At 46.2% G+C, this 25,917-nt stretch overlaps 1 protein-coding gene across 1 annotated transcript in view; it reads left to right on the plus strand.

Annotated features, from left to right (window-relative positions):
* The window catches only part of LOC105909435 (kelch-like protein 29), a 79,236-nt gene that overhangs the window by 40,503 nt on the left and 12,816 nt on the right, over positions 1-25,917 (plus strand). Inside the window, exons 7-11 of the mRNA XM_012838063.3 lie at positions 4,580-4,776; positions 8,755-9,014; positions 16,868-17,066; positions 20,900-21,082; positions 22,121-22,301. Of these exons, the coding sequence (XP_012693517.2) occupies positions 4,580-4,776; positions 8,755-9,014; positions 16,868-17,066; positions 20,900-21,082; positions 22,121-22,301 (1,020 nt within the window). The remainder of the gene's footprint in view (positions 1-4,579; positions 4,777-8,754; positions 9,015-16,867; positions 17,067-20,899; positions 21,083-22,120; positions 22,302-25,917) is intronic.

Below are 25,917 nucleotides of genomic sequence, written 5' to 3' on the forward strand. Positions count from 1 at the left end.
TCCTGCCCCAAGAGCCAAAATTAGAGTATCACAGGTTGTCGACATCTGACAAGTCCCTCAGGTGTGTATCAGGTGGATGTCGCCTGAACTCTGGGAAGTATCCCGATGTCCTGAAGCAATGCCAGACAAACACACAGCGTGAAAAGGTCTCCTTTTTTTTTTGTTCTGTCGGGAAAAGGGGAGCCTTGTGGAGCTTTCATTAACTCATAGACACAGTGATTGGTGTCTGTGTTTGTGCAGAGGGAAGTTTTTTAAGGTGCCCCCGCGGTCATGGGGATTTTCAGTCTCGCTTGTGCTATTAAATTGGAGCTACTGTCTAAACATGCAGTGTTGTGCTTTTAGTCGTTAATTTGTTTTGTCTGCGTTTCTGTTTGTTGTTAAACAAATGAGTTTCTATCATTTATTTTTTGATGCATTTTGCACTTAATGTTTGTACTTTGTAGTCTGGGATTAGTAGGGTATCAGTCGTTACTGACAATCCTTTGATCCCTGTTAAGCGTTTCATAATCCCGTAAAATAAGAGAAAAATATTCTACAGATCACAGAACACAGTTTGAGACTTTTGCCCACCGTTAATGTTCTCGGTATCAGGAATGGAGTCGACAGACATCTAATATATCACACTCCAAGTGTCCCGAGGCAGCAAGGACATTTTTGGAGGGGGATTGGAGCTCTGCCTCCACTTGATTGTAAATTTGGCCTGGGCCTCGCTGGGCTATCTTGGAAGTGGCAGCAATGAAAACGGCATTAGGGGCTGTAACATTGAGTGCGGATCTGACACCAACGTCAGTGGAGCAAGAAATGTGCTGATGCACCTCTCAATGCTATCAGAGTCCCTGTGCTGCTGGAAGGGTGAATAGGACAGGGGCTGGGCCTGGAGCTGGAGCTGGAGCTGGGGCCTGCTGTGTGTGAGCGTGCTCCGTCCTCTCCCCGCTTCCCTGCTGTCCAAACTCTCCATCATTTCCCTGGATAGGGAAAAGCACTTTGCAGGGCTATAAAAAGGCAATCCTGTTTTTAACGTCCAAATCCAGGTCCCTGCCATTCACTGGTCACAGGGAGCTCAGGCTGGATCAGAGATTAGTGTATGTGATCCTTCACAGTTTCCCTTCTACGCCCTTCACACACACACACACACACACACACACACACACACACACACACACACACACACACACACACACATAAGATCTGCAACTAAGCCTTCATCGATGCTCACAGCATTCTGTTCTGGAGGTTTTTTCTTTTTTCTTTTCCAGAACCAAAATCCCATGAATCTTCTGTTGTGCTGCCCTAGTCTGTGAAGCCAATATGAGTGTATCTAGTTTGATCTTATCACACGAGAACAGGGAACACTGGTCAATGCCAGACACTGTCAAAGGTACACAGGCATATTTCTGTATGTGGAAATGTCAACCATTTGCCCATGTTCCATTTCAGGTCATGTATTTGCTGAGATTGATATCTTTTTTTTGTCATTGCTTTGAGAAGGCCCCATTTGTCCCTTATGTCAAATCTGAACGAATCATTGATGTTTCAGGAGATACTTTCATTCGGCTGTAATCGAAATTTAATATCGGAGATGGCTGTCAGACCTTTTATGGGGGATTGCATAAATGGGGCTAGGATTTTAAAGAGAATTCTCTGACTTATCTATCTTTTATTTGACGCAGAAGAACACATTTAAAGCTATCTAATAATCTGCCAAAGGCTCACGCTGCTCCATTCTTCTTCATACAGAACCTCGACATGTGTCACTCTCTCTCTCTCTCTCTCTCTCTCTCCTTTCTCTCTCCCTCTCTCCTGTTAACACTCTCTCTCTCTCCCCTCTCTCTCCCTCTCTCCTGTTAACACTCTCTCTCTCCTTTCTCTCTCTCCCTCTGTCCCATATACACACGCAAGCATAGACGTGCCCTTACACAACAGCATCGCGAAAGTCCCTTCTAAAGCAATATATTGTTGTGGAGTTTTTAATATCCATTGACGCAGAGGTGAGCCACTTGCATCAGAATTCCATCCCTCGAAGGAGAGCCCACTGTCGAACACACGCTGCCTGCCCCTCTCTCACACAAAAGATACACTGCTGCAGGTCTCATCCTGTGACTCCAGACATTTGTGTGTGTGAGTGTGTGTGTGAGTGTGTATGTGTGTGTGTGTGTGTGGAGGGGGGGGGGGGGGGGGGTGCCTGTGTTTGGAAGAGATTTCATTGGATGTTGAACGAAAAAGAGCACACACCATCCCCCTCTGTCTCCTTGTACCCCTTGTACTCACAACCAGTTGCCTTTGCAGCACAGATCCCAAGACACACAAACATCTTGATCGGGGGGCCCTCATATGCATCCTTCATACACTCTGCCGATTTGCTCCTTCAAGAAAGATTAATGAATCAGACCAAAGGTAGACAAACTCAGCAAAGAGGGAGAATAAAGCAGGTTCTCTTTTAACAGTCTGCTTGATATATTCCTCTGAACTAGAACAGTGGGACTCACTCAAGTGGCTAGACATTGTCAGTGAATTGTGTTGTTCTTGTGTTTGGTGCTGTCTATTCCCCAGTCACTGCTGAAATCAGATGGAGGGGCGATGCCATCATATGCATGTGTTTAATACATAGAAAATATGTCATGTGCATGCATTGCAAATATATAGCGAGGACTATTGGAGATTAGAGTCCCTCGGTTTTCCACTGTCAGATTCATTTCCTGAAACAAAAGTAGAATTAATCTATTCTGTGCCAATTGGCTTTTTTTTCCTTTCCTCACTTTGCCAGTATAATCAAGATAATGGTTCCAGTGGCTGTGGGGGGAGAGCGGCATTTCGATAACCGCCTTTTCTCTCCTTCTAGTCTGAAACAAGGCTTGCAATCAAATGCAAGGACTGCTTGCCACCCTTAAAAAAAAATTGCCAGAGCATAAGTGTCTAGAGAGAGAGAGAGAGAGAGAGAGCGAGCGAGTGAGTGTCTGTCGCTGTCAAATCAGTTTGGGATAACTAAGTGGTCTGAGGCAAGGAATGGGTTTTTGGTTTTGGGTCCTTTTTTTGAAGGTACATTATTATTTTCTTTCTTCTGTTTTTTCTTCTCACACACCTTCACTCTCACACCTTCCTGCTAATGGTGGATTTACTTTGCATTTTGTTGGTTAATACCACTTCACACCCAGTTCCAACTGACAGTAATAAACATTGGATTTTTGTTTTTCTTTTCAGGAGTAACACACTTGATTTTTCAGCCCCTTCCAGAGAATTCCACCCTCACCTCATAGTCTCTTGCCTTTGCCTTCTCCCCCCTAGTCAGACTTAACACATCAACTAATACATCAGTTTGTACACAGGCCATGGTGAAGTGTTCCTTTTCGTTTGGTTTTTTGTTTCGGCAGCAGCTGAAGGGTCTTTTGTTTAGTGAGACTATACCCAGGTCCCAGTCATGGAACGGCCCCCGCCCAGAGACGAATGGCTGCTGGCTACCTGTGGCAGAGCTGATTTTCTCTCTTCTCTTCTCCCATCCTCCCCCCTTTTCCTTCCTTCCCATCCTTCTAATCATTCTGTCCATCACCAAGACATGTCCATCTGTCTGTACCTTTATGCAAAATTACACTTTTCAATAACAATATTCAACAGTTGGAATGAAAAACATCTCACACACACACACACACACACACACACACACACACACACACACACACACACACACACAAAGCCACTACTGACATTAGCCACCATTTGACAAAACATCAGCTGGTGCCGATGTTTGTCTGGGTCCATTGCAAATGGAGAGGGTGTAGGAAATGGAGGCAGGAAACATTACAGCTATTTCCTTGTCAGTGCCTTGGGGCGAGAGTCCATTGCTCAGCTGGTCCCCGCTTTCCCATTACTGCCTTGCCCTTCATTAGAGTGTTATCAGCCGCAGTGACTGTATGTAGAGGCAGCATGGAGAAGCTTGGCACCCAGAAACCCGCCCATATAATGGAGGGTTGTAGGCCCACTGTAGCCCCTTAAAAAAAAAACACCCCCATCCCCTCTTCACACCCTCCCCTCGAAAAAGAAAACAATAGAAGCCACCATTCGCCAGCGCCGCTACCTCAACAAGCTGCTAAGCGGCAGAAAAATCTGGCTGGCTTTCTGCCCTCTCTCCCAGAACGAGACATGGCTCCTTGCTCCAGTCTGCTCTGCTCCTGGATGAATTTTAATGTGTGCTATGCATGATAATGTACAACTGCAGAATTTTGCCTTTTCTCCCCTTGAGCTCAGCCTGGGAGATGCATCCTTCTCAACAGTCAGAGACAGTCTCCACAGATTAGCTTCGGTGTAGTGTAGTCTTGAGGGAAAAAAAGAGCAATGTTGAATGTACAATTAAACATCCAGCAGATTGGGTCTTTGCTGCATGCTGTGTCTTAATGATCACATCGTGATTTCCTGCCCTCCCCTCACCACCACCACCTCGTTCACACACACACACACACATACACACATATACACACACACACACACACACACTACTATAACACCAGCTGTGTTGATAGCTAAAGTTGAGTGGGTGAACATGTGGGTCAGCTCTGTGATGTGACCGTGGTGTTGCTGCTGTGCGCAGGTTGTCGGGGGAGAGCCGGAGCGGCGAGAAGCTGCGGTTGATCATGAGCAACCTGAGCGCCGACGTGCTGGAGCTGCTGCTGGAGTTCGTCTACACCGGCTCGCTCATCATCCACTCCGCCAACGCCAAGACCCTGCTGGAGGCCGCCAACAAGTTCCAGTTCAACACCTTCTGCAAAGTCTGCGTCTCCTTCCTTGGTAAGCACCCACTGCAGACCTGCCAACCTGCACGCATTTTGTGTACCAACCACGCAATTCTTTCTCAAAATACGCAGGTACGAAATGCCAGCTGAAACTACGCAAAAAAAAAAAATCAATCAATACAAACCTATACCGTACATTTATTTAAACTACATCCCTCAGATTGGACAAGATGCTACGACCTTGTGCCTGTGGTTCTGTAACCGACCCGACCCGCAATAGTACTCTCACTCACTCAACATCCACTGATACTACTACACTGCTACTTTATTATCAACTACACTACACTGCTACTTTATAATCAAGCACATAAATGTGACCGTAATGTTAGCATACAGAATGTTAAAACATGTGTACGGTACCTTAACGAGATGATGCATTTCAAGGGGTATATCCTTCAGATAAATTTGTGTAAAAAGTTAGCCGTAGTAGCTAGCAATTTAGCTGCAGTAACGTTAACTCAAACGCCACTGAGACTGTTCTAACTTTGAATCGCTCTGTTGGGGCAAAGTGACCATTGCAAAGGTGTTTGACTACAGACTGCTAACGTAGCAAATAATTCCTACTATTGCAGCCAGTCAACCGACCAGCCTTGCAGGTATAAAATAATCATGACGTCAGATGACAATTTTCAGTCTCGTTACCAAAAACAAGACCCAATACAGAGCAACCCTGAGCACTGACATGATAAGCGCTTTGGTGACAAGAAAGGTAAGCATGAATGCAAAGGGGACTGTCTGTCACATGGAAGGCTTCAGTGATGCTCTGCTCAAAAAGGCCAAGTCGCCAAGCTATGAGGCAAAGCAGTCAAGAGCAAGTGCCACTGGAAGTAGATAGATGGATACTTTTAATAGGAGCTTTAAAAAAAAAAATATATATATATATTCTATATATATATTCTTTAGAAGTGCTAAATGATGCAAAATGTAAAGATCTATTTTCATTTATGGAATTCTTGTCAAGAAAATATGATTGTATTGTTTTCTTCGTCGCTGATTTATTATGTTGAATAACTGGATGATATGGCGGTGAGTGGGGAATTGACCGTATGCAAAGCCCCTGCCAAACTGAAACTCCCCTGGTACTCAAAAACGTTCTTCAAGGTTGGCAGGTCTGCCACTGTAGGGTGGGCTGTTTCTTCGTGATCGCTTTTGGAGTCCAGTCTCACTCAAGCAAGCCTCCAGATGTACTCAGTGGTGTGTTGTCACCTCCAGCTAGCACCACAGATCTCTGCTATCCCCCTCTCTGGTTCTTGCTTCAGTACCCCATTATGGTCTGGGTGTGTTGTGGTGAGGGTCTGGGTTGGTGAGGGTCTGGCTTGGTGTTGTGGTGAGGGTCTGGGTTGGTGTGTGGTGAGGGTCTGGGTTGGTGAGGGTCTGGGTTGGTGTGTGGTGAGGGTCTGGGTTGGTGAGGGTCTGGGTTGGTGAGGGTCTGGGTTGGTGTTGTGGTGAGGGTCTGGGTTGGTGAGGGTCTGGGTTGGTGTGTGGTGAGGGTCTGGGTTGGTGAGGGTCTGGGTTGGTGAGGGTCTGGGTTGGTGTTGTGGTGAGGGTCTGGGTGTGTTGTGGTGAGGGTCTGGGTTGGTGAGGGTCTGGCTTGGTGTTGTGGTGAGGGTCTGGGTTGGTGTTGTGGTGAGGGTCTGGGTGTTTTGTGGTGAGGTTCTGGGCTGGTGTTGTGGTGAGGGTCTGGGTTGGTGAGGGTCTGGGTGTGTTGTGGTGAGGGTCTCGGGGAGATCCTGTCACTGAGTCTGATCAGGCTGCCAGAGAGTCCCAACAGTGTTAGACAAATCTCTCCCTCCTCTCTCCGTTTTTCTTCTTCTCTCGCTTACTCTCTCCTTTTCTTATCTCTCTCATTCTCTCTCTCCCTCCCTCTCTCTCTCTCTCTCTCTCTCTCTTTTTTTTTTTCTCTCTCACTCTATCTTTTTCTCTCTGGCTCTCGGCATCAGTGGATTCACCGCACCAGAGCTGATTAATAGATGTCCACAGTATACTCCAGTGTAAACACCAGACGATGATTAATGCACTTATTATTGCCGTAGCACCAGCCGTGGCTTTTGACAGCACTGGACCTGGAGATTAGTCCAGCGAGCATCGTTTGGCTGCATCAGGGCCCCGGCTGATGATTTGTGTCCGAGATCCTGAAAGATAAAAACCCACTGATCATAACAGCTCAAGGGGGGAGAACACCACACAGCTCCTACTCTCCAAGTCAGTGAAGCGCCGTGTCGCGGGCCGGGCTATACATTTTTCAGCAATCCCAGCCTGATGCTCGATGGCAGCGGTGACAGCGGCGGCGGCAGCTGCGGTGTCATTTCCACAGGCTACGCCATTGTTTATGCATGGCCCCTGTCACATGTAGTGAAGCCAGGACCTTCTCTTTAATGAAGCCTTAATGACCCAGTGCCACAGGAAGGGCTGTTCTTTCAGCACCAAATGTCACCGTACGTGTGCCACTATAGAACGCGCGAGTTGAACCATTCTGCCTTTTTTTTGTGGAGTACAGCAGCGAATTTCAGACAAAGAAAGAGAGAGAGAGAGAGAGAGAGGAGAGAGAGCAGATCAGGCTGAAACCCGTGAATGGAAGTTGACGTGCCTTTTTGTGAAATCCGTTCACCACTTCAAAAAGATTCCTCAGTTGGTTTCTGACCGCTGAGGTTGGGGTTTTGTCTTCCAGTATTCCTGTCAGATCCCACCTCAGGGAACTGCCATTTAATAATCCATGAATGCCTGACTGGGTATGAAATGACATTTATTCCTTTAGGGATTCTCCGCTGCAGTGTGACCAGCTCAATATATGCAAGCATATGATAAAAAGCTGAGAGGTGTCAGACTGCCTTGCATCCTCTCCACTTAGTTGGTGATTAGCATAGATGTTGAACATCTCCAGTAAATCTCTGGGAAAGGAACTTCACACCGCAGCAGCGATGGGTTGGCCCGCGTTCAAGGCTTTATTTTCAGACTTTTGGTGGGTTTGAGCGGAAGAAAACAAATCTCCGCACTGATCTAGACTGGGGCACTGTGGCCAAAATAAGCACTGCCTTTTAAATGCCTTATTAAAGTTAATAAGAATCAGAGGGAATTGTATTTCAGCGTGGCCCCCCTGGCTGTTTACAAAGCCGAGCTACCGTCTTGGCACTGCTGTAGTTCTGGTGTAATTCTATGCAGAGCCCTCAGACCAAACAGCTCATTTAACAGCAGTTTGGAGAGACAGAGTGGAACTTACATAAGATGCCTTTGCTCAAATTACTTGTCATTAACAGTGGAAAATGAAATTGCTGAAGAGATGATAGTTTAATGATCTTGATAATCTCTTCCATTGCCTAATTGTACACACTATAGTATGTATTCTGTTTTCTTTTTTTGTGCACTGAAGCATATAGTCTGCTACAATAATATGCAACAGTGTCTGTTTATTACACTGTTTGATTTATGGATCATCTGACTCAGACTAGCAATGGTTGAAAGGAAACACATCACTCTATCTGAATTTGATAGCATACACATGTTTCTTTAAGAGCAGCAAAGAGGCTTGGAGATCTCAGAGATTCAAAGCTATTGGTTTTTTGGGAGTTATTTAGCTGACCTTTCAGTGCCATGAAAAAGGTCTGTATCTGTCTCCACTGATCAAAGGGACCCCCGAGCAGACCTCTCCTGTGTCCAATCGATTTGCCCTCTGGGCTCTCTGCACCCTCCACCCCCGCCCGTCCGCCAGCTGTTTGAGATGTTGTGCCCTCCTTGCTCCAGTGCAAGCCACCCAGATACATTTAATCCAATAAACACAAGGCCCACACTCTCTGATTGTTAATGCTCTATGTGTTTGTCCTTATGTGTGTTTATCTGTGTGTTTATCTGTGTGTTTGTGTGTGTGTGTGTGTGTGTGTGTGTGTGTGTGTGTGTGTGTGTGTGTGTGTGTGTGTGTGTGTGTGTGTGTGGGCGTGTGTGTGTGTGTGTGTTTGCCCATGTGTCTTCTGTCTATCAGAGAAGCAGCTGACGGCCAGTAACTGCCTGGGGGTGCTAGCTATGGCCGAGGCAATGCAGTGCACGGAGCTCCACAACATGGCCAAGGCCTTTGCCCTGCAGAACTTTCCGGAGGTGGCCAGCCAGGACGAGATCCTCAGCATCTCCAAAGACGACCTGGTCAGCTACATGTCCAATGACAGCCTCAACACCAAGGCCGAGGAACTGGTCTACGAGACGGTCATCAAGTGGATCAGGAAGGAGCCTGGCAGCAGAGTACAGGTAGAGACCTCTCTCTCCCCCCCTCCCATTTCACTGGGGCAGAAACTCAGAGTACAGGTAGAGACCTGTGCCTTCACCGTCCCTCAGGCCTTTTTAGATGGTGCCTGTCACACAGTCCTGACATTTCATTTCACACTGATGAATCCATTGCCACAAATGAGCTGCAGATGGAAGGGCTGTAAAAAATGAATAGGCGAGATTAAAACAGATGAAGTGAAATGAAATCAAAATGAAGGACTTAACTCTATGTAAGCCTGCTAGACAAAACAGTGAGACAGACAGAAACAGGCTGTCCTTTGATGAAAATGAATTTCATTTTGACACTGATATTAATTTCTACCTGTAATGTCAGAGTCTAGTCAATTCAACAGTCTGACAACTACATATGCACAGGAGGGCAGGGATGACTAATGGGATCAAGGCATCTCTGTGCTGAAAGGTCTGAAAGAAGATATGCACACGTGTCGCTCATTTACCCCTTGAGCTGTTCGAGTGTATTCTGACCTAAGTGTCCTCCAAAACCAGAGATCGTTAAAGAAAGGCAGTTTCTATGCTCTCTTCCCATCCAGCTGTTACAGAGCTAATCCTGTCGCATTCACATATCCCTTCGTGTTTACTGCCTTTAGTTTTTGATGTGTTGCATTATGTAATTGCCTCTTGGGAATAAACCGCTAATTGTGTGATTCTTTTCCCAGCCAGAGCCTGTCGGAGCTGGTAGGGACCCCATATGGATTTAGATTTGAGTGCAATTTCAGATCCCTGTTGGCCATGCACCATAGATAAAAGCCAGTGACCTTGTTATCGCATAACATAATTGTGTTATCATTTTCTTACCATATGATTAGGTCATAGTACCCAGTTGTGCAGATGTCATATTGACTTATTAGCTGCTTTTAGCTTGTGAAAAACATGGGCTTGTAAACCTTCCCTGTGCTTTGGCAGGAGACTGGTGGAGTGGAGCAGACATTATCTCCACAGTACAGCAGGGCTACAGTGTCTCGTATAGAGGATATGGCCAGAAAGAATGACTGTGCACCAGAGAACTGTTTCAGTGTTGCTTGATCATTTAGAAAATGGAGTCATTTTTGCTTATGCACGGTGTGCTGATGATATAAATGTCTTTTTTTATTTGTATTGTTTACAGTGTGTTTCGGTTTGTTTGTTTTTTTATTAAATTGGTGTGAGATGTAAAGTACAGAATTCCCCCAAGGGTGGTCTTGAAGTTTCAGTCCTTTTCATCAGCGAGAAGAAATGACTACAAACAAACCGACTTTTAAGGAGTGGAAGGCAGATTGTGATATTCCCTGTAGTCTTCCATTTTCTGAAAACAGGCATGGGTGGTTAAAGATGCCACTGAAGAAAATCATGTGACTATTGTGTGAGTCCAGTTCCTCCTGGCACACCAAACGCTCCTCTCCCAGTGACTCCGCCACCCCACAGATCCTTAGGCAGAAGGCTGTTAGCTGGCAGCCGATGCACAAGAGGATACTTAATGCCTTTCTTTTGATTCTTTCCCCGTCTGTTTGGGTCTCTGTTCCCCCTCACGTCTCGCCAGTGTGTACACATACCACGGCTCAAGCGAGGCAGTGCGGTTACACATCTGACACCAGTTGAGCAATTCTGAGGGCAAGCTGGAATTTACACCAGGTCTTTCCTCCCAAAGCCAGCAGCTTTAGCAGACACCTTATCTCAAACATCAGGGCTCTGGCTTCAATCCTCTATCCCACTCGGCTGGGGGAATATGGGAAGGGAGTGAAAAAGTCTTCCAACTCTCTGCTCTGAAATCCTCATTGTTTAAAGACCAAACTAGGTATTCTCTCAGCAATTCAGTTTTCTGGCCGATGATGATAACTGCAAGGTTTTGATAAGCATGTCTGTGGCAGCAGCGAATCCGTTTGCAGCAATTTGCTTTTTTTATTTTTTTTTTAAATGCGCATATGCTTAAAAAATAATTTTTCTTATCATCATTGCAATCAGAATTTACTAGGTTCCAGATTAAATCAGCGTTTTGCCAACCAGTTTATTCATTCCTGCTGTGGTTGATTGTATAAGAACATCCAAAAAGTTATGGAAATTAAGCTACTGTGCCAGGGACACAAAATGGGTTTTAAAACTCTGAAGCACCATTTTATATCATGCCTAACATTTCATTTGAAAGTGGTAGCACGTATAAGCGCAGTCACTGGGGACAAGTTCTGCCTCTCCCCCGGTTCTTTGCAGGAGAGCACGTTTGTTTTAATTTACTGCTGCTGAAAAGCCGCTGGTCTGCAGAGGTCAGCGTGTGGAGGTTGATTGGGCTGTGCAGGTGCGGAGGTGAAAGTGAAAATAGAACCCGACCAGATTTGCGGCGCAGAGTTCCAGTCGAGTCGGAACGGGGGATCCGTGATGGCCACCTCTCTTCTGGGCCCACACCGACAATAAATAAAGCTCTAAATCCACCACTGGTCGTCCAGAAATAGGCTGCAGGAGCACTGAATCAAAAGCCAGTGACTTCTGAAGGTCAAAGAGGGCGAGCGCGCTTTTGTCGGCCGCAGAGGCCCGTGTCAAGTGAAATATACAGCCTCCAAGTGTTTGAGCGGCCAGGAGGCCAAGGTCGGCTCAGAGGCCCCTCTGCTATGCTTGCTGAGCCTTGGAAAACGTGTGGGAAAGTGGAAAATCAGGTGGGTCGAAGTTCCAAATGAAGAATAAGAAGCCAAGAACCCACCACCACCACCACCACCACCACTACCATATAGTCGCATTCATTAAAAATGAATCTGCCTTTTTGAGTTGCTTGTTTTACTCATGTATTTGTCCTTGTATTCCTTGAATTTGGGTCAATACAGCTCTGCCAATTATCGCACTCTGTTTTTCTGACATAGTGTCAAAAACGGACACTGTGACACGTGTACATATGTCTCCATGTCGGAGGCCTCACGAGAATCAGCCGCACCTGTCAATCACGCTCGGTGCGGCGACCAAGGCGGAGTGGTGGGAGCCATTGGAGCGTGCTGTTGGGAGAGTGTGAAACTCTGCTGTGAAACAAGCTCAGATGGCATGAAAGAGAAGCAATGGAGATTGATGCAGTGACCTTATGTTTATTTGGCCCAGGACAGACTCCATTGAGAAAGAGCGAAGAGAGGAAATCAATCTGAATTCGGCTGAAAATGAGCTCGGTCCCTTGGTTGCAGTCCCGTGGGGCCCTCAGCCTATGAAATCACAAATCCAGCGTGGCACTGATGCAGAACTGGGAGGAAGAACACACACACACTCTCTCTCTCTTTTTCTCTTTCTGTTCATTTATTTATTTATTTTATTTGTATTTGTTCCCTCGTTCGGGTTCTCTCTCCGTCTCTCCGAAGTCTCTGTCTCGCTCCACTTCAGGTTTGTATTCCAGGTTTCAGACTATCTCAGTCCAATTTGATGGAGTGGGTAGATATATACAGCAAATCAGGAATCTCTTTCTTTACCCTGCAGGACTTCTTCGGTGTGCTGCGTTCGGCTGTGTAGTATGCAGACTTGTGTGTCAAAAATGTGTGTGTGTGTGTGTGTGTGTGTGTGTGTGTGTGTGTCTGTGTGTGTGTGTGTGTGTATATATGTATATATGAAGCCAGCCTTTAGTTCAGCACAATGCACTCAGAAAAAAATGAGTTCTACTCTGATGGAGTTCAGCCTACTTCAAAGCCTGCTTGTTATCTTATTATGATGTGTAATCATCTGATAAGACCAGGCAATAAAAAAAAGCTAGGGACTGTAATCAGAGAGAGAGAGAGAGAGAGACAGAAAGAAAGAACATCTGATTAATAAACAAAAAAATGTCCCTTGCTGTCTGTTGTTATAGGTAGAAAAGAACCTAAATGGTTGTGTGTTGTGCTCTGATCAAGCAGTTGTAGTGTGACATTCTTGTTGTAAGGTGAGAAGCATGACATTCGGTGTGTTATATCTGAAAAGTAAGAGATGGGGATTAGTGAATTGGCAAAGCTTGCTTTCTAAAGGACATGTGATCAAAGGCCAACCTTTAGCCTACCTAATCTGCATGAATAATATATAGTGTTGCATTTTGTCCCATCAGATGGGATCACATTTGTTTTTATTGCGATGTAGCTCTTATCTGAGAGAGGATGGATTCTCTGCACAGCATGGATGGAATGGCAAATTCTTATTTTATTGTGCTCGTGCTGTTGTCATCCAGTCTGTGTTGGATATTAATGTGAGTCTTCACTTGGTCCCAGAGCTATTACCGTAGGGCACTTAGAGTAGAAGTTTGCAGAATGCTCTTCGTATGTAATTCTGATAAATCACTAACCAAATGCAGTGGCAGCAATATTAAAATAGACTTATTACCGCAGACCTGTCATTATCGTGTACCCTGAGTTTGTCAAAGGAACAGTAATGGGTCTCGTGTCTCAGACTGTGTGTATGTGTTTGTGCATTTAAATGCTGTTTTGTAAAGACCCCTGTGACATTTGGCTCATTGTCTACCTGGTTTGTTTGAAGATAGCTCTCCATCAGGGATCCTGTATCCTGCTTCTCTCCAGCTCTGTGCCACCCCACCCACCCCAACCCCTGATTGATTGATTTCTCCCTCCCTCCCTCATCCCTCCTCTCCCCCTCTTTAGAGACAATTATTTGCCTCTGACCTCCGCATAGACCCAGCTTTACTATTAGATGCAATCAGCAGCGACTGCAACTGATCCTCTCTCTGCAAGTCATTTTTCAATGTGGAGGCAAGCAGCCATATTTAATATGAATCAAGCATATCGAGACCCATATGCTCAATACCACTGACAGCGGTCGGTATGCTAAGCTCCTTTTCTGCACCGTGGTGAAGTGCAGACGCTGGTTCTCTATCACAGAGAGAGGGCCGTGCGGCGACCATGCTTCATCTGTCTCCTTTTCAGCAGCTCCTTGCTACCCATCAATCAAGCTGTAGCTAGGGAGACAGCTCAGCACCAGCGTCTGCTAGAATTAGCATGTTTGGATGGGTTTGCGGGCGTTTTCGATAGGCGGTTGCACAGCATAGATCATGTGCGTCTTCCCTCTCATGGCTCTGCATTGCCGCCATAAAAACGAAACACCTTGTTTACGCCAAGTGCCTTGAAACAGATGGGAAATCATTCTTCTCATAGTCCATTATTATCTCTGCCTAAATTATATTAAATGTGTTTACATATTGTGGGACAGATATGTGCTTTTCATAATGACTTCTCCAAATCATGTGGAATGGAAGCTCAGCAAGTGTGTCTGGCCATAAAATAGGACAAACAATAGGGTGATATCAGGAGGGCTTCCGTGAACAAAAACCATGAGCTGCTCATTACACGGCCTGATTTAAGGTTCTGCAGCTAACTGCAGTAATTGGCCTCTCACTGATTTTTAGCTGAGCTGTGCGGCTGCCAGAGAGCATACATTAGAGGTTGTTTAATCCATGAATAAATTATTAGCGCCACAAGTTTATTTACGTATGTGCGTATTGCACATTTACGTGTGTGTGTGTGTGTGTGAGCGCATGCGTGTGTGGGTTGCACAGAGTACTTGAGTAGTTACATCAATACTCGAGTTTCTACATTAACGTTGAGTACTCGTTAATCACGTAATGCTAGTGGAAGAACTGAAAATGGGTCCGTTTCTAAATATGGTTCATTGTTAGTATAGACTACATTTCCCATACTGCTTTTTAGAGTTGTGGGTGAACCAGATTTTGGAGGGAGTTGAGAGGAGAGAAGAAGGGCATTTCTAAAAAACCAGCCCCTACAACCTCTCCCTACTCACTCCCACTCCGTGTGCGCGTTCATATGCAGGGTCCGCCATATTAAGTACCATCCAAAATCAGTTTATGGAACAGGGAGTGGAAGTGGGTTATAAAACCCTCCAACAGCAAGTCTGCATCCATGTTAGTATATCTATCTATCTATCTATCTATCTATCTATCTATCTGTCTATCTGTCTGTCTGTCTGTCTGTGTCTGTCTGTCTCTCTCTCTCTCTCTCTCTCTCTCTCTCTCTCTCTCTCTCTCTCTCCATCTCTCTTTCTATGTCTCTCTCTCTCTCTCTCTCTCTCCTATACTACTCTCCTACATTGGTTGGAGTTTATGACCCGTGTTTTAGCCACTGTCTTTAATTTAGAAGCCTTAGAAGCTTTTCATTGTCAGAATTCCTAATGGCAACAATCAGTTGAAAAGCTCTCTCTCATATGAGCATGAATGAAGGTTTCTGCAGTCATTTAACTGAACTTCTTAACGACCAGAATTACTTTTTTGTTGAACACCATAGAGGAAATGCTGTGGTAAATGTTAATGAAAAGAAATCAGAAGTACTGTAGCAGAAGTTGTCTGAGAAGGAAGGGAATGCTCATTGTAGCACTGGTTCAAACAGCACATGGCTCTATCGCTACAGTGGTGCGCTACAGGGATGTGACGACCATGATGGAAGACGTCTCCAAATAGGGTGCAGATGTCAGCATTTCTAAGCTTGCTAAAAGAGTCAGGTTTTTTTCCTACTAAGGATAAAAACGGATTTCAGCTGTGTGGCACTTCTTGATCGCATATTCATTGTACCATAGCACCAAGTCCCTGATGCCATGACATTATTGCAGATATGCTCAGTCAAGGCAGGAGCTGAGCTGCATTCAGATTCCCAGATCATGCAGTCGATAAGCCTTGATTGCCTAGGCAGAGGACGGAATGGGTGCAATCCAATGGGATTTTCAGTTCAGGAAGTGCTGGCTTTGGATTTTCATATTTTGTAGCACCTACGCAGCGTTAGATATCCTATGACGTGAGGGGTGTGGGAGCTGGAGCAGAGGGCTGGTGGAAGCATGTGGCGTCTGCTTTACTCACTGACCCTGCCTTCCCCAAATGCCACATTGATAAACTACCGTGGTATTCTGGTGCAAATGGCGGAAGACATCCTCCCACCCGGGCCTGTTATTAAATGCCGCTGGCGTTTCCCCCAAGCGTGACCTGTTTTATTTTTTTTCTCTCCGTCTTCACTGGCCGCACCTCCGTCTCGACTGCCCACAGGTGCCCTGCACCCGCCGCCCAATCAGGAAGTGGGCCGGCAGCCAGCGGGAGTTATTTCAAGCTGCTCTCTCTCTCTTCCTCCCTCTCTCCGTCTCTCTCTCTCTCTCTCTCTCTCTCTGTCTCTCCCTGGCGGTGTGGCCACATCTCTGGCAGGTCTCCTGAAATCTAATGCCAAGGAGAGCAGAAAGAAGAGGCATGAAAAAGCCACACCAGCTGCTGGCCACCTCGCATTGTGTTTACAAGTGCCCCCGATGTGGACAAAAGGCCTCGATGGAGATGTACTGGAACAAGGAGCGATTTCGGTGATGGGATTGCTCACCATGGCAACCTCCTTCCTCTCTCCCTAAGCTCCCCTCCCTCTCCCCTCGTCGTGTGGTGAACACAGAGTTTTTTGGCTCACCTGTGCCACAGGCCGTTCTGCCTACTTATTACCATCCAACAGGCTCCACGAGAAGACGACAGGCTGTGATAGCGTATTTGATTACCCCTTAATTGGTACTGGAGTTCATCATGAGGGGTTTACCGACGAGCCCCGGCTGGCAGCAAGGCCGTAAGAAATGAATGCCACTTTTCTTTAAAATTATTCTCAGCCGGGAGGAGGCAGCCCGGCGAAAGGGCCCGCCAATTTACGGCGGTTCAGATGGTTATGAACATGCGAGCACCAGCCCAGCTGTATTTTATGCAGTTTATGTGTTTGTTTATTTGAAGGATTGCTTGCTATTCACGAGTGCATCTGCGATCCTGCTCCCATATGTTGTTAATTTTTTATGGGTTTTTAATCAATTATGTTAAATGAATTGATTTTGCTGAAACTCTCTCTCTCTCTCTCTCTCTCTCTCTCTGACTCTCTCAGCACTTGTCAGAGTTACTGGCCGTGGTGCGTCTGCCCTTCATCCACCCCAGCTACCTGCTGAATGTGGTGGACAACGAGGAGCTCATCAAGTCCTCAGAGGCCTGCCGTGACCTGGTCAACGAGGCCAAGCGCTACCACATGCTGCCGCACGCGCGCCAGGAGATGCAGACGCCACGCACCAGGCCCCGGCTGTCGGCAGGTGAGCCGCTCGCCCACCTGTCGCCGCCCACAGTGACCGTGCCGAGTGCAAAAGCCACCAAACACATTTGTATATTCATGTGTTCTTCTGTTTGCTGGTTATACTGTTCTATTTGCATTTTACATTCAATTACCAAAACAATTTTATGCATAGCATCTGGCACTGGTGGGAATGTGCAGACTGCGCTGGGAATCCATGACTTTTATTATCTGCTGATTATCAACAGCAAACAACACAGACGAGGCGTACATAGTTCTCCTTTTATTGGTGCTTTTTAGCGTGCTGAGATATTATATGTTAAGGTCATTACATTTGATCGATATTTTCTCAAATTCTGCTACTATGATTAATCTGTACAAAGTCAAGACAAAGATGTTTATATTATTTTGCACACCTTCATATTCTTGTAGAAAAACTGTCAACAATTTTGTATGCCAGTTAATCTTTTTGTCATTCCCAGACATAAAGTTTAATCTCTTTCAAATATTACGTTGTTGATGGCTGCAAGATTACTTTCTTTGCAACATTGAGTGTTAAATGAACCAGTCAGTGCTTCAGCACAAAAGCTCCTGTTTGGTTAAGGTTTATTCCAACAGTTAAACATCTGTCACATTGTCAGGCTCTTGAATGTCTTCAGGATATTACTGTAGGACATGATTGAAAGACGGCTCAATGGGAAAGCAGCAGAGTTGATTTTTGTGTTGTTGTGCTTGGAAAAAAATTATTTCCCAAAATTAGAATAAAGCAGATTTTAAAAAGCTACTTAAAGATGTGGCTTAGCTTAGAGGAAGAATTTCTATTTCAAATAATAATTCAAAATAAAATAAAATGTGTGTGTGTGTGTATATATATATATACGTATATATGTATATACACACAGACAGACAGACACACACACACACACACTTTATACATAACATCACCTTCAATAAAAAAAAACACAAAAAGGTATCAGAGCCAGATCAAAAGGGCCGGTGCAAGGAGCTGGAGATATTTCAGCCTGTCAGCTGGCCGTGATGTCTCCTCTGAGAGCCATCTCCATCTTTTATTCCTGCCCCTTCATTTTAATGAAGTTAAAGAATGACCCAGAAGGACGGCCAGGGCCAGATCACACCGCCTGGCAAACAAACTGTCAACAGCGGGTAGCAGAGCACCTGCGAGCGGCACCGCCTGCCACATGCCCACCCCCCACCCCCAACCCCACACTTTCATCCAGCTCATAAATATGGCGGTAAATTTCACCTGTGTTTACACACCAGTAGAGGGAGAAATCGTCGGTACACATGAACCCAGGCAAAAGGTCATCTCGGAGCTGAGCTACAGCTGTGGCTCAGGGTTTGCCAGCCAACCCACTATTTTCCAGAACTCTTCCTTCTTTTTTTTGCTGCTTGTTTTACGTGTTTATTTTTAAAATGCTTCATGCATAAAATGTAGCAGTTTGTGTTCAGGACATTTTAACATGCATTAGTGTTTATAGGGCCACAGCATTTACATGACAGTCTGGGTTAAAAATACCCCCCCTCCATTCAAAATGAATGAGGATCTAAATGTGTTGGTCTTGTGCAGAGCCAAGGTGCATATACAGTAACACCACCTCCCCCTCCAGGGCCATGTATCAAGTGGCGCCTGTAAAAAGCCCACACAATCAAACCAGCGCACTTAAAAGCAATCTCTTGCTCCAGCTTCCTCCACACACATTTACTGCTATGCTCAGCTGTTTACGAGAGCGCCTGCTCTGCGCTGTAATGATGTTCTCAGTACGGTGGCCACAGAGGCGCAAAAAAAGGAGTACATTCTTAACCCCATGTTATGAGAGAGCTCATAGCATTCCTGGGCTCTGCGTGGGACCCACAACTTTCGCCTCTTTAATAAATTGTAATCCGACCATCCAATCATGCAAGGTGACCAGGCAGAACAGACCCCCTGCTGGCCGTCCCTAATGCCTGTCTGCTCGGGTTTGTCACCGGCGGCGGCTCCCCGGCACCGGCAGGGCCTCTCTGCCTCTCAGCAGGGGCTCTGAACCCACGGGAAGGACACGGGCCCTTAAGCCCTGATCCCAGTCATCCTCTATTAGCATGCTGGGAAAGAACTAGCAGGAAGGATTACATAGCAGAGGAGAGGAGAGGAGAGATGGAGAGAGAGAAACCAGCGGTCAGGTGGCGAGGCGGTGGAGGGCACGTAGGGGACAGGTGATGGATGACCTGCCCGCTCTGATGTTTGTGAATGGAAGCGTGTCCCCAGGCCTGCTGGGAAATGGGGCGGTTTGGGACAGGAGCAGGGAGGCTCTGGCAGCGGCGGACCAGGGGGAGGCTGGCTGTTGTTCAAGCCCCAGTTTCCATGTGCCCTACTGCCCCTGTGGCAGTGTGCCTCACTGGCTTACAGAGGGAGTTTAATCAGCTGGGTTTTGTGGAGCTGTCTCTGTCCTGGCCGAGTTAGGAGAATCGGACTTTCACACGGTCACATTTTTTTTAAATCGTTTTTTCCATCTTCCCCCGAACTCTGAAACTCATTTTGTTGGCAGTTTGTGCTTCACATGGTAATATACTGCTGGTGTCTGAGGTGAGCGCTTCTTCTGGCAGGAGGAGGAAGAAAGGCATTGACTTTATGGTGGAAGCCATGCCAAAGCAGACCGATACATTCCTACATCATTTTCATTGATTTCCTCATTATTAAACCTTGCTGGAGGCATATTTCAGTAGCTTTTCTTGTTCCAAACAAGCAGAGAAAGTTTGACGTTTCATTTAGAGTGGTCATAGCTGAAGGCTGGCCATCTCCACCCTACCCTAGCTGACTGTGTGGGTAGAGTGTATGTCATGAATTTTAATCCACATGGTTTTGGGATAAAATCTTGCGCTGGAGCCTCTTTCCTGGCACCAAATGTCAGCGGCCCAGAGCACACAGACTGAGGCGCCGCTTCTCTTTTCATTTCACTCTCGATGAGAATCTGCCGCTTTATCGCTCCCTACATCAGCACAGGTTTTATATATCTTCGCTCAGGCAGCAGGCTTTGTTGAGCTGCAGACGTCTCAGACTGCAGACAAAGACGTGCAGTACAGTATATGTTATTTGTTTCCTCTGGTGTGGAGGTTATGCGGCGGTGACACTGCATTATGTGTTTGTCCCTGGGAAGGCGAGCGGAGTGAGGCTGTGTTTGTGTCTGGGGGATAAGGAGCTTTTTTCAGATGCCTGATCTGACAGTGTGACAGCGCGAAGACTACCTTTTGTTCATAATGTTTCATGAGTTAATTCAGTCCAGTCCCCATGGCCATTATGCAATTCGTTTTTTATTTTGTTCTATTTTTGTGTCTTTAAAATAAGGAATCAAAGCTAGGTGCTAGTGTAATGACAACAAGGATAAAATAGCACAGAGGAGGAGCTGGATTTATTGCACACAGTAACACTTCTCTGTGCTTATACAGTGTATGATGTACACTTTACATTCACATTTACATTTACATTTAGTCATTTAGCAGACGCTTTTGTCCAAAGCGACGTACAAGGGAGAGAACAATCAAGCTACGAGCAACTTTATGATGACAATGCTTACATTTTTCATTTTGTGTCTAATAGTGAAAGAAATCTAAACGGGGTGGGGACCTTTTTATTATTTTAGTCAGAAAAAGAATCTATCTAAAATAAAGAATCTTCTGTGCCTTACCACAAACACCTTAAATGAAATAGGTCAGATAGTAAATACTCACTCTAGAGATTGCAATCCCATTGTGAATGAAGCTAGAAACCCCTTTTTTCCTGTTATCTCCCTCTCTCTCTCTCCTTCTCTCTCTCTCTCTCTCTCTCTCTCTCTCTCTCTCTCTCTCTCTCTCTCTCTGCAGGTGTTGCCGAGGTGATTGTGCTGGTGGGGGGTCGGCAGGTCATTGGCATGAACCATCGGTCCCTGACAGCCGTCACCTGCTTCAACCCGCAGAACAACAAGTGGTACCCCCTGGCCAGCCTTCCCTTCTACGACCGCGAGTTCTTCTCCGTCATTTCAGCAGGGGATAATATCTACCTGTCAGGTAATCAGGCCTTCCATGTGTCACTCGCAGCATGCACGCCTCCCACGGACGACACTCCTTTATTTTTAGTAACTCCCTCACCTAGGTGCACTCAAGGGTAGGAAATTGGTTTTATGTGTGTAGGTGTGTGTAGGTGTGTAGGTGTGTGTGTGTGTAGGTGTGTGTGTGTGTGTGTGTGTGTGTGAATGGATGTGGGTGGATTTTGGATATTGTATGTAAGAGATGTTATTAAATACATTGATTGCTATACCATCATGCATTTAAACAGTGTAACTCTAAAAAGTAAGTTAAGTATTTTTGCCGAATATGAATACAAAAAAAACATATAATGAGAATATGAAATACAAATATAATATACTGTTTTATTTAGCGTCATTTGTCATCATGTATTTCCTTTGGCTGGTATGATCAGTGCCTTCTTATACGTTGCACAGCGGTAATAAGTGTGGTGTCAGTGCAGTATTTCCCATAGGTGTTCCTTTGAAGAGGTGCAGACCTACTCATTGATATTACACATGTGAATGAGGGTTTCATAAAATGTAAAAATGTATCACTGAAGCTATTTTTCAATGGGAGTTAATGCACTTGGGTATTTGTTTAAAGCAAAAGCACTGAGAAAGTGCTGTAATGTGTGGCTCATAAAGGAGAACTACCGGAACTAGCTGCTGTCAGCAGTCATCACTTGAAATGATGCCGTAGTAATGCATAAAGTAACTCAGTCATATTGTTCACCATTTGAAATGGACTATACTTAAACTCAGGCAGTGCGAACCTGCACATCCAACTCATTAGCATCTAAATACCACCCTGTTATACTCCCAAATTGAGCCTCCATTTCTTCGTTTTTCCCCCACCTGCAGAACTGGAATAGCTCACGAAAGCCCATGAAAGCCTGCTCTAGCTGTCATTTTCCACGCAAACAGATTTTCCAGCACGTCTCTGTGTCAAAAGCTTGGTTCTAATTTGTGCTGATGGCAGATTGGGTGTAAATTGAGCCTTCAGCACTCACGGGCGTCTGGCTTCTGCACCTTCTTGCAGGTGGAATGGAGTCAGGAGTCACTCTGTCAGACGTGTGGTGCTACATGTCCCTGCTCGATAATTGGAACCTGGTGTCCCGGATGACAGTGTCCCGGTGTCGGCACAACAGCGTGGTCTACGACGGCAAGCTCTACGCAATCGGCGGCCTCGGCGTGGCGGGGAACCTGGATAACGTCGAGAGGTAAGAAAGAAAAAAAAAGAGAGAGAATGAAAGAGGATGCTTTGTTGTCTGTGTGAAACATCTGGTTGGAAGTGGTGGTGTGTTTTGGAAGGAGAGGGAATGGGGAGGTGAGAGATCGGTCCCCGCAGTGCTGTGAGGTAATCTCCTAATTAAATCTCTGCCATAGAGATCACGGCAGGCTAGTATTTCAGTGGCATATGAGGGTGGAGGCTTTGCATTGAGCCCAGCAGCATGCATAGGGTTTTAAACCCACATGAATACATCCCACAAGTCACAACACACTTCCAGGCTTCATAGGAGTAGCCAATTAATGGGAATCTTTTTAAGTTGCCTTTAAGCCATTTGAATTCAAGTTTTGTTTACTGCACATCGTCATCTCCATTCGAGCCGTTGAATTCAAGTTATTAGGAATTGGAAGAGCCGTTGGGTAGCTTTAAGACATTTATGATCATCATTGGCCTCTCCTGTTTGCATTCCGAGCATATTCTTCCTTACATTTCCATATTATACTTTTCGTTTCTTACATTTCCATTTATTTATTTTTGCGGTTGGCATTTTGTCTTATTGTGCTGACTGGAAAGGGAGAGCTGCAGAGAGAGAGTGTGTCTGGGTGATCTGACTGGATGCCAGGTGGAGAGACGGAGCAGGTCTGATGCTCCTCGACTGGATTTGAGTGCTTGTGGATTTGCATGAGTCAGCGAGTGATTGACAGCACGCCGTGAGGATCATTGTTTACAGAGCTCCGGTCCGTTTTCCATTCAAGGCTGCCAGGCGGAGGCCTGCACCACCCAGCCTCCACTCCCCTCCACCGCCCTCCACTCCTCTCCACCTAGTCCAGGCCTAATTTGTGGAGGCCCATCCATCTCTCCTTCAGTTTCATGCTTCTAACCATGAAATCTCCTACGTTCAGAATGATGTCCTCAATCAGGCTGTTTGTCAAGGCCGCTATCTCCTGCTGCTCCGAGAGAACTGTAACTCTAATCAAGCCATGCAGGCCCAGTCCCCCCGTCCCCTCCCCTTTCTCATCCACCAACACCAGCAACACTGATCCATCATCCTGTAGGTGCAAATGCTCACCAAGGACATCATCGGAGGTGTTAACTGTTCCGTGTGCATTTAGCTAAAGTACAGATAGCCAGCGGCGCGAATCGAGCGTCCTGCTGAATCCTAACTCACAAACATATTCCCAGCATATTCCACAGAGGACTGCACCAGAAATATGCCCATGGTTTATGCTAAAACAGTCATAAATCACCCCCCTGCTTTCTCTAATGCTGCTCTAATCACAGTCACTGACTGAATTCCAAGCCTTTTTCAAGGACTCCCAACCTTTGTGCCATTTTGAAATGCCACACCCCTTGAGGCTTATCTTGTGGCTTAAGCACATGCGCCGGCTTTTTCTCAGGATGCTGCCCACTGCAGTGTTTTCTGCACCAAAGCGGGCTCCTTAATTGGTCTTTTAAGACGGGAGTTTTGGTCAGAAAGCCCCAGTGTGGCTCAATCTCAGCATCAGCCAGGAGCACTGCATGCTCTTCAAGCAGTGTCTCCCCCCTTCTTTCTTTCTCTCTCTCTCTCTCTCTCTCTCTCTCTCTCTCTCTTTCTCTATCTCTCCTCTCTGTCCATTTTTAACCCTTCCACAACACTGCTGTTGGAGCAGAAGGTACTGTCACATATCTTTAATGCAAAAAATGTTGACAGAGGCAAAAAACTGGAATAAAAAAAAGCTTTTCTGTTTCTGCTTATGGTCACCAGGCAAAGCCCACTGGTCCCAGTAATGATAGTGGCTGTTTAGTGTCCAGAGGAGAAGCCATCCGACTGCATGTGCACAGCGGTCATTATATGAGATGGCTGTCAGAGCTGCTCATTACCCGGCGCTGTGCTGCAGTGATGGCTGCTGGCCCTGTCTCGCAGAGGCTCTCCGGTATCAGCCTCTTGCCCCGAGGAGGACTGAGAAGAAACGGGCCGGCCTTTCTGGCCCAGCCCTGGCGAATGAATCATTAAGAGGGGGCCCCTGTGAAGCACAGGTAGCGTGCAGGGACTCGCCTCGCCCCCGCTGACCGCCAAAGCTCTCCCACTGCGGCCCGCTGTGCAGGCTGGCCCCTGCTGAGCCCCGGCCGACGCGCCATGGGATTAAAGAAGCTGATCATTCAGCAGCCTCCTGCTCCTTCATCTTCCTGCATTCCCCTTCCCCTATCTATTCTTCTCCCTCTCGCCTCTGCTTTCTCTCTCTCTCTCTCTCTCTCTCTCTCTCTCTCTCTCTCGCTCTCTCTCTCTCTCTATTTCTGTCTGCATGACTGTCCGTCTGACTATTTTTCTGCGCTTCTGCCTGGCGGATAACTCTCCCTTCCCTACACAACATTTCATATTTTTATCGGAGCCGACACCAAGTCAGTTGTTTAGTTGCTGAATCAAAGACGTTAAATGGCATCCCCAAACAGGAAGATTTTGGCAGCGGCTCAGGGACTCAGAAGCTTGTGATTGGTCCACTATCCCTTTCCATCTCTCCCTCTCTCTCTTTCCCACCCCCACCCCCTCCCCCTCCCCCACACACACACATTCTTCTTGTTTTTCTCTCACTCTCTGTGTTTCTCTGTGTATCTCTGTCTCCGTGTCTCTGTGGGACCCGGTACTTTTAACTGACTGTCGTGCCTGAGCCTTGGCCACAGCTGGTGTTTAATAGCAGGTCTGAACACAGCCCACTCTGTGGGGCGTCCTCCTCGCGTGCATCAATGAAGCTCTGGAGGAAAACAGCACAATGTTCCGCCGATCTATTTACCACTCCTGAAAACGCTCAGACCTCAACAACCATTTGTTCCTCCCAAAATCTGGAGTGGGTTTAGATGGGTTTGTGTGTGTGTGTGTGTGTGTATGTGTGTCTGGTGGGGTGGGCTGATCCCCATCCACACACAGCCGAAGTGGGAGAAGTATGATATGAGCTTGTGAGGTGCATAATTGCTTCTGGTGATGGCCTTAATGAAAGGCCCTCTGGCTCTAAGCAAGTGATGAACATCCAGGGCCTGCTTCAGAAACATGCTACAGCTTAAATTATGTTGATTTAACCTCTCTTAACATTCCCACCTATTCATATTGCACACCCCATACCCACCCATCAATAAGAAATTGATCGTTTGTTGTTTTTATTAACAGCAGCAAAGTGTTGTTTTTTTTCATAATGGCAAATCAATGCATGCAGGGTGGGCTAGATATCCACATGACTGACTGCTCTGCCACTGATGTGAATTAGCCTCAATGAAATCAAGCCCATTAGACATTCTAATTGGATGCAGATTAAGTGTAGATGGTTAATATTTAATTGCATTTAATGCTTAAGAAAGTGCCTCTAATGGTCGACTTTAAGTTTCGCCTGTGGTGCCACACAGATTAGTGAGTTGTATTAGCAGTGTGGCGATGAATTATTGGACACGATGAAGGGTGAGGCTTTTTTTTTCCGAGGTTTTCCGTGCTCACGCAGCATCCTCACACAGTTTTCTCCTCCTCGTCATGGAGACGAGCGGCACTGACAGGGAGAGCAACATTTATTATGTATTTGGAGTGCAGCTATAATGGATTAGGATGGAAAGGTATCGATCACTGATTCCCAGGGGCAGGTACCTGG

This window comes from Clupea harengus, chromosome 14 (genome assembly GCF_900700415.2).
Source record: "Clupea harengus chromosome 14, Ch_v2.0.2, whole genome shotgun sequence".
Classification (NCBI taxonomy): Eukaryota; Metazoa; Chordata; class Actinopteri; order Clupeiformes; family Clupeidae; genus Clupea; species Clupea harengus.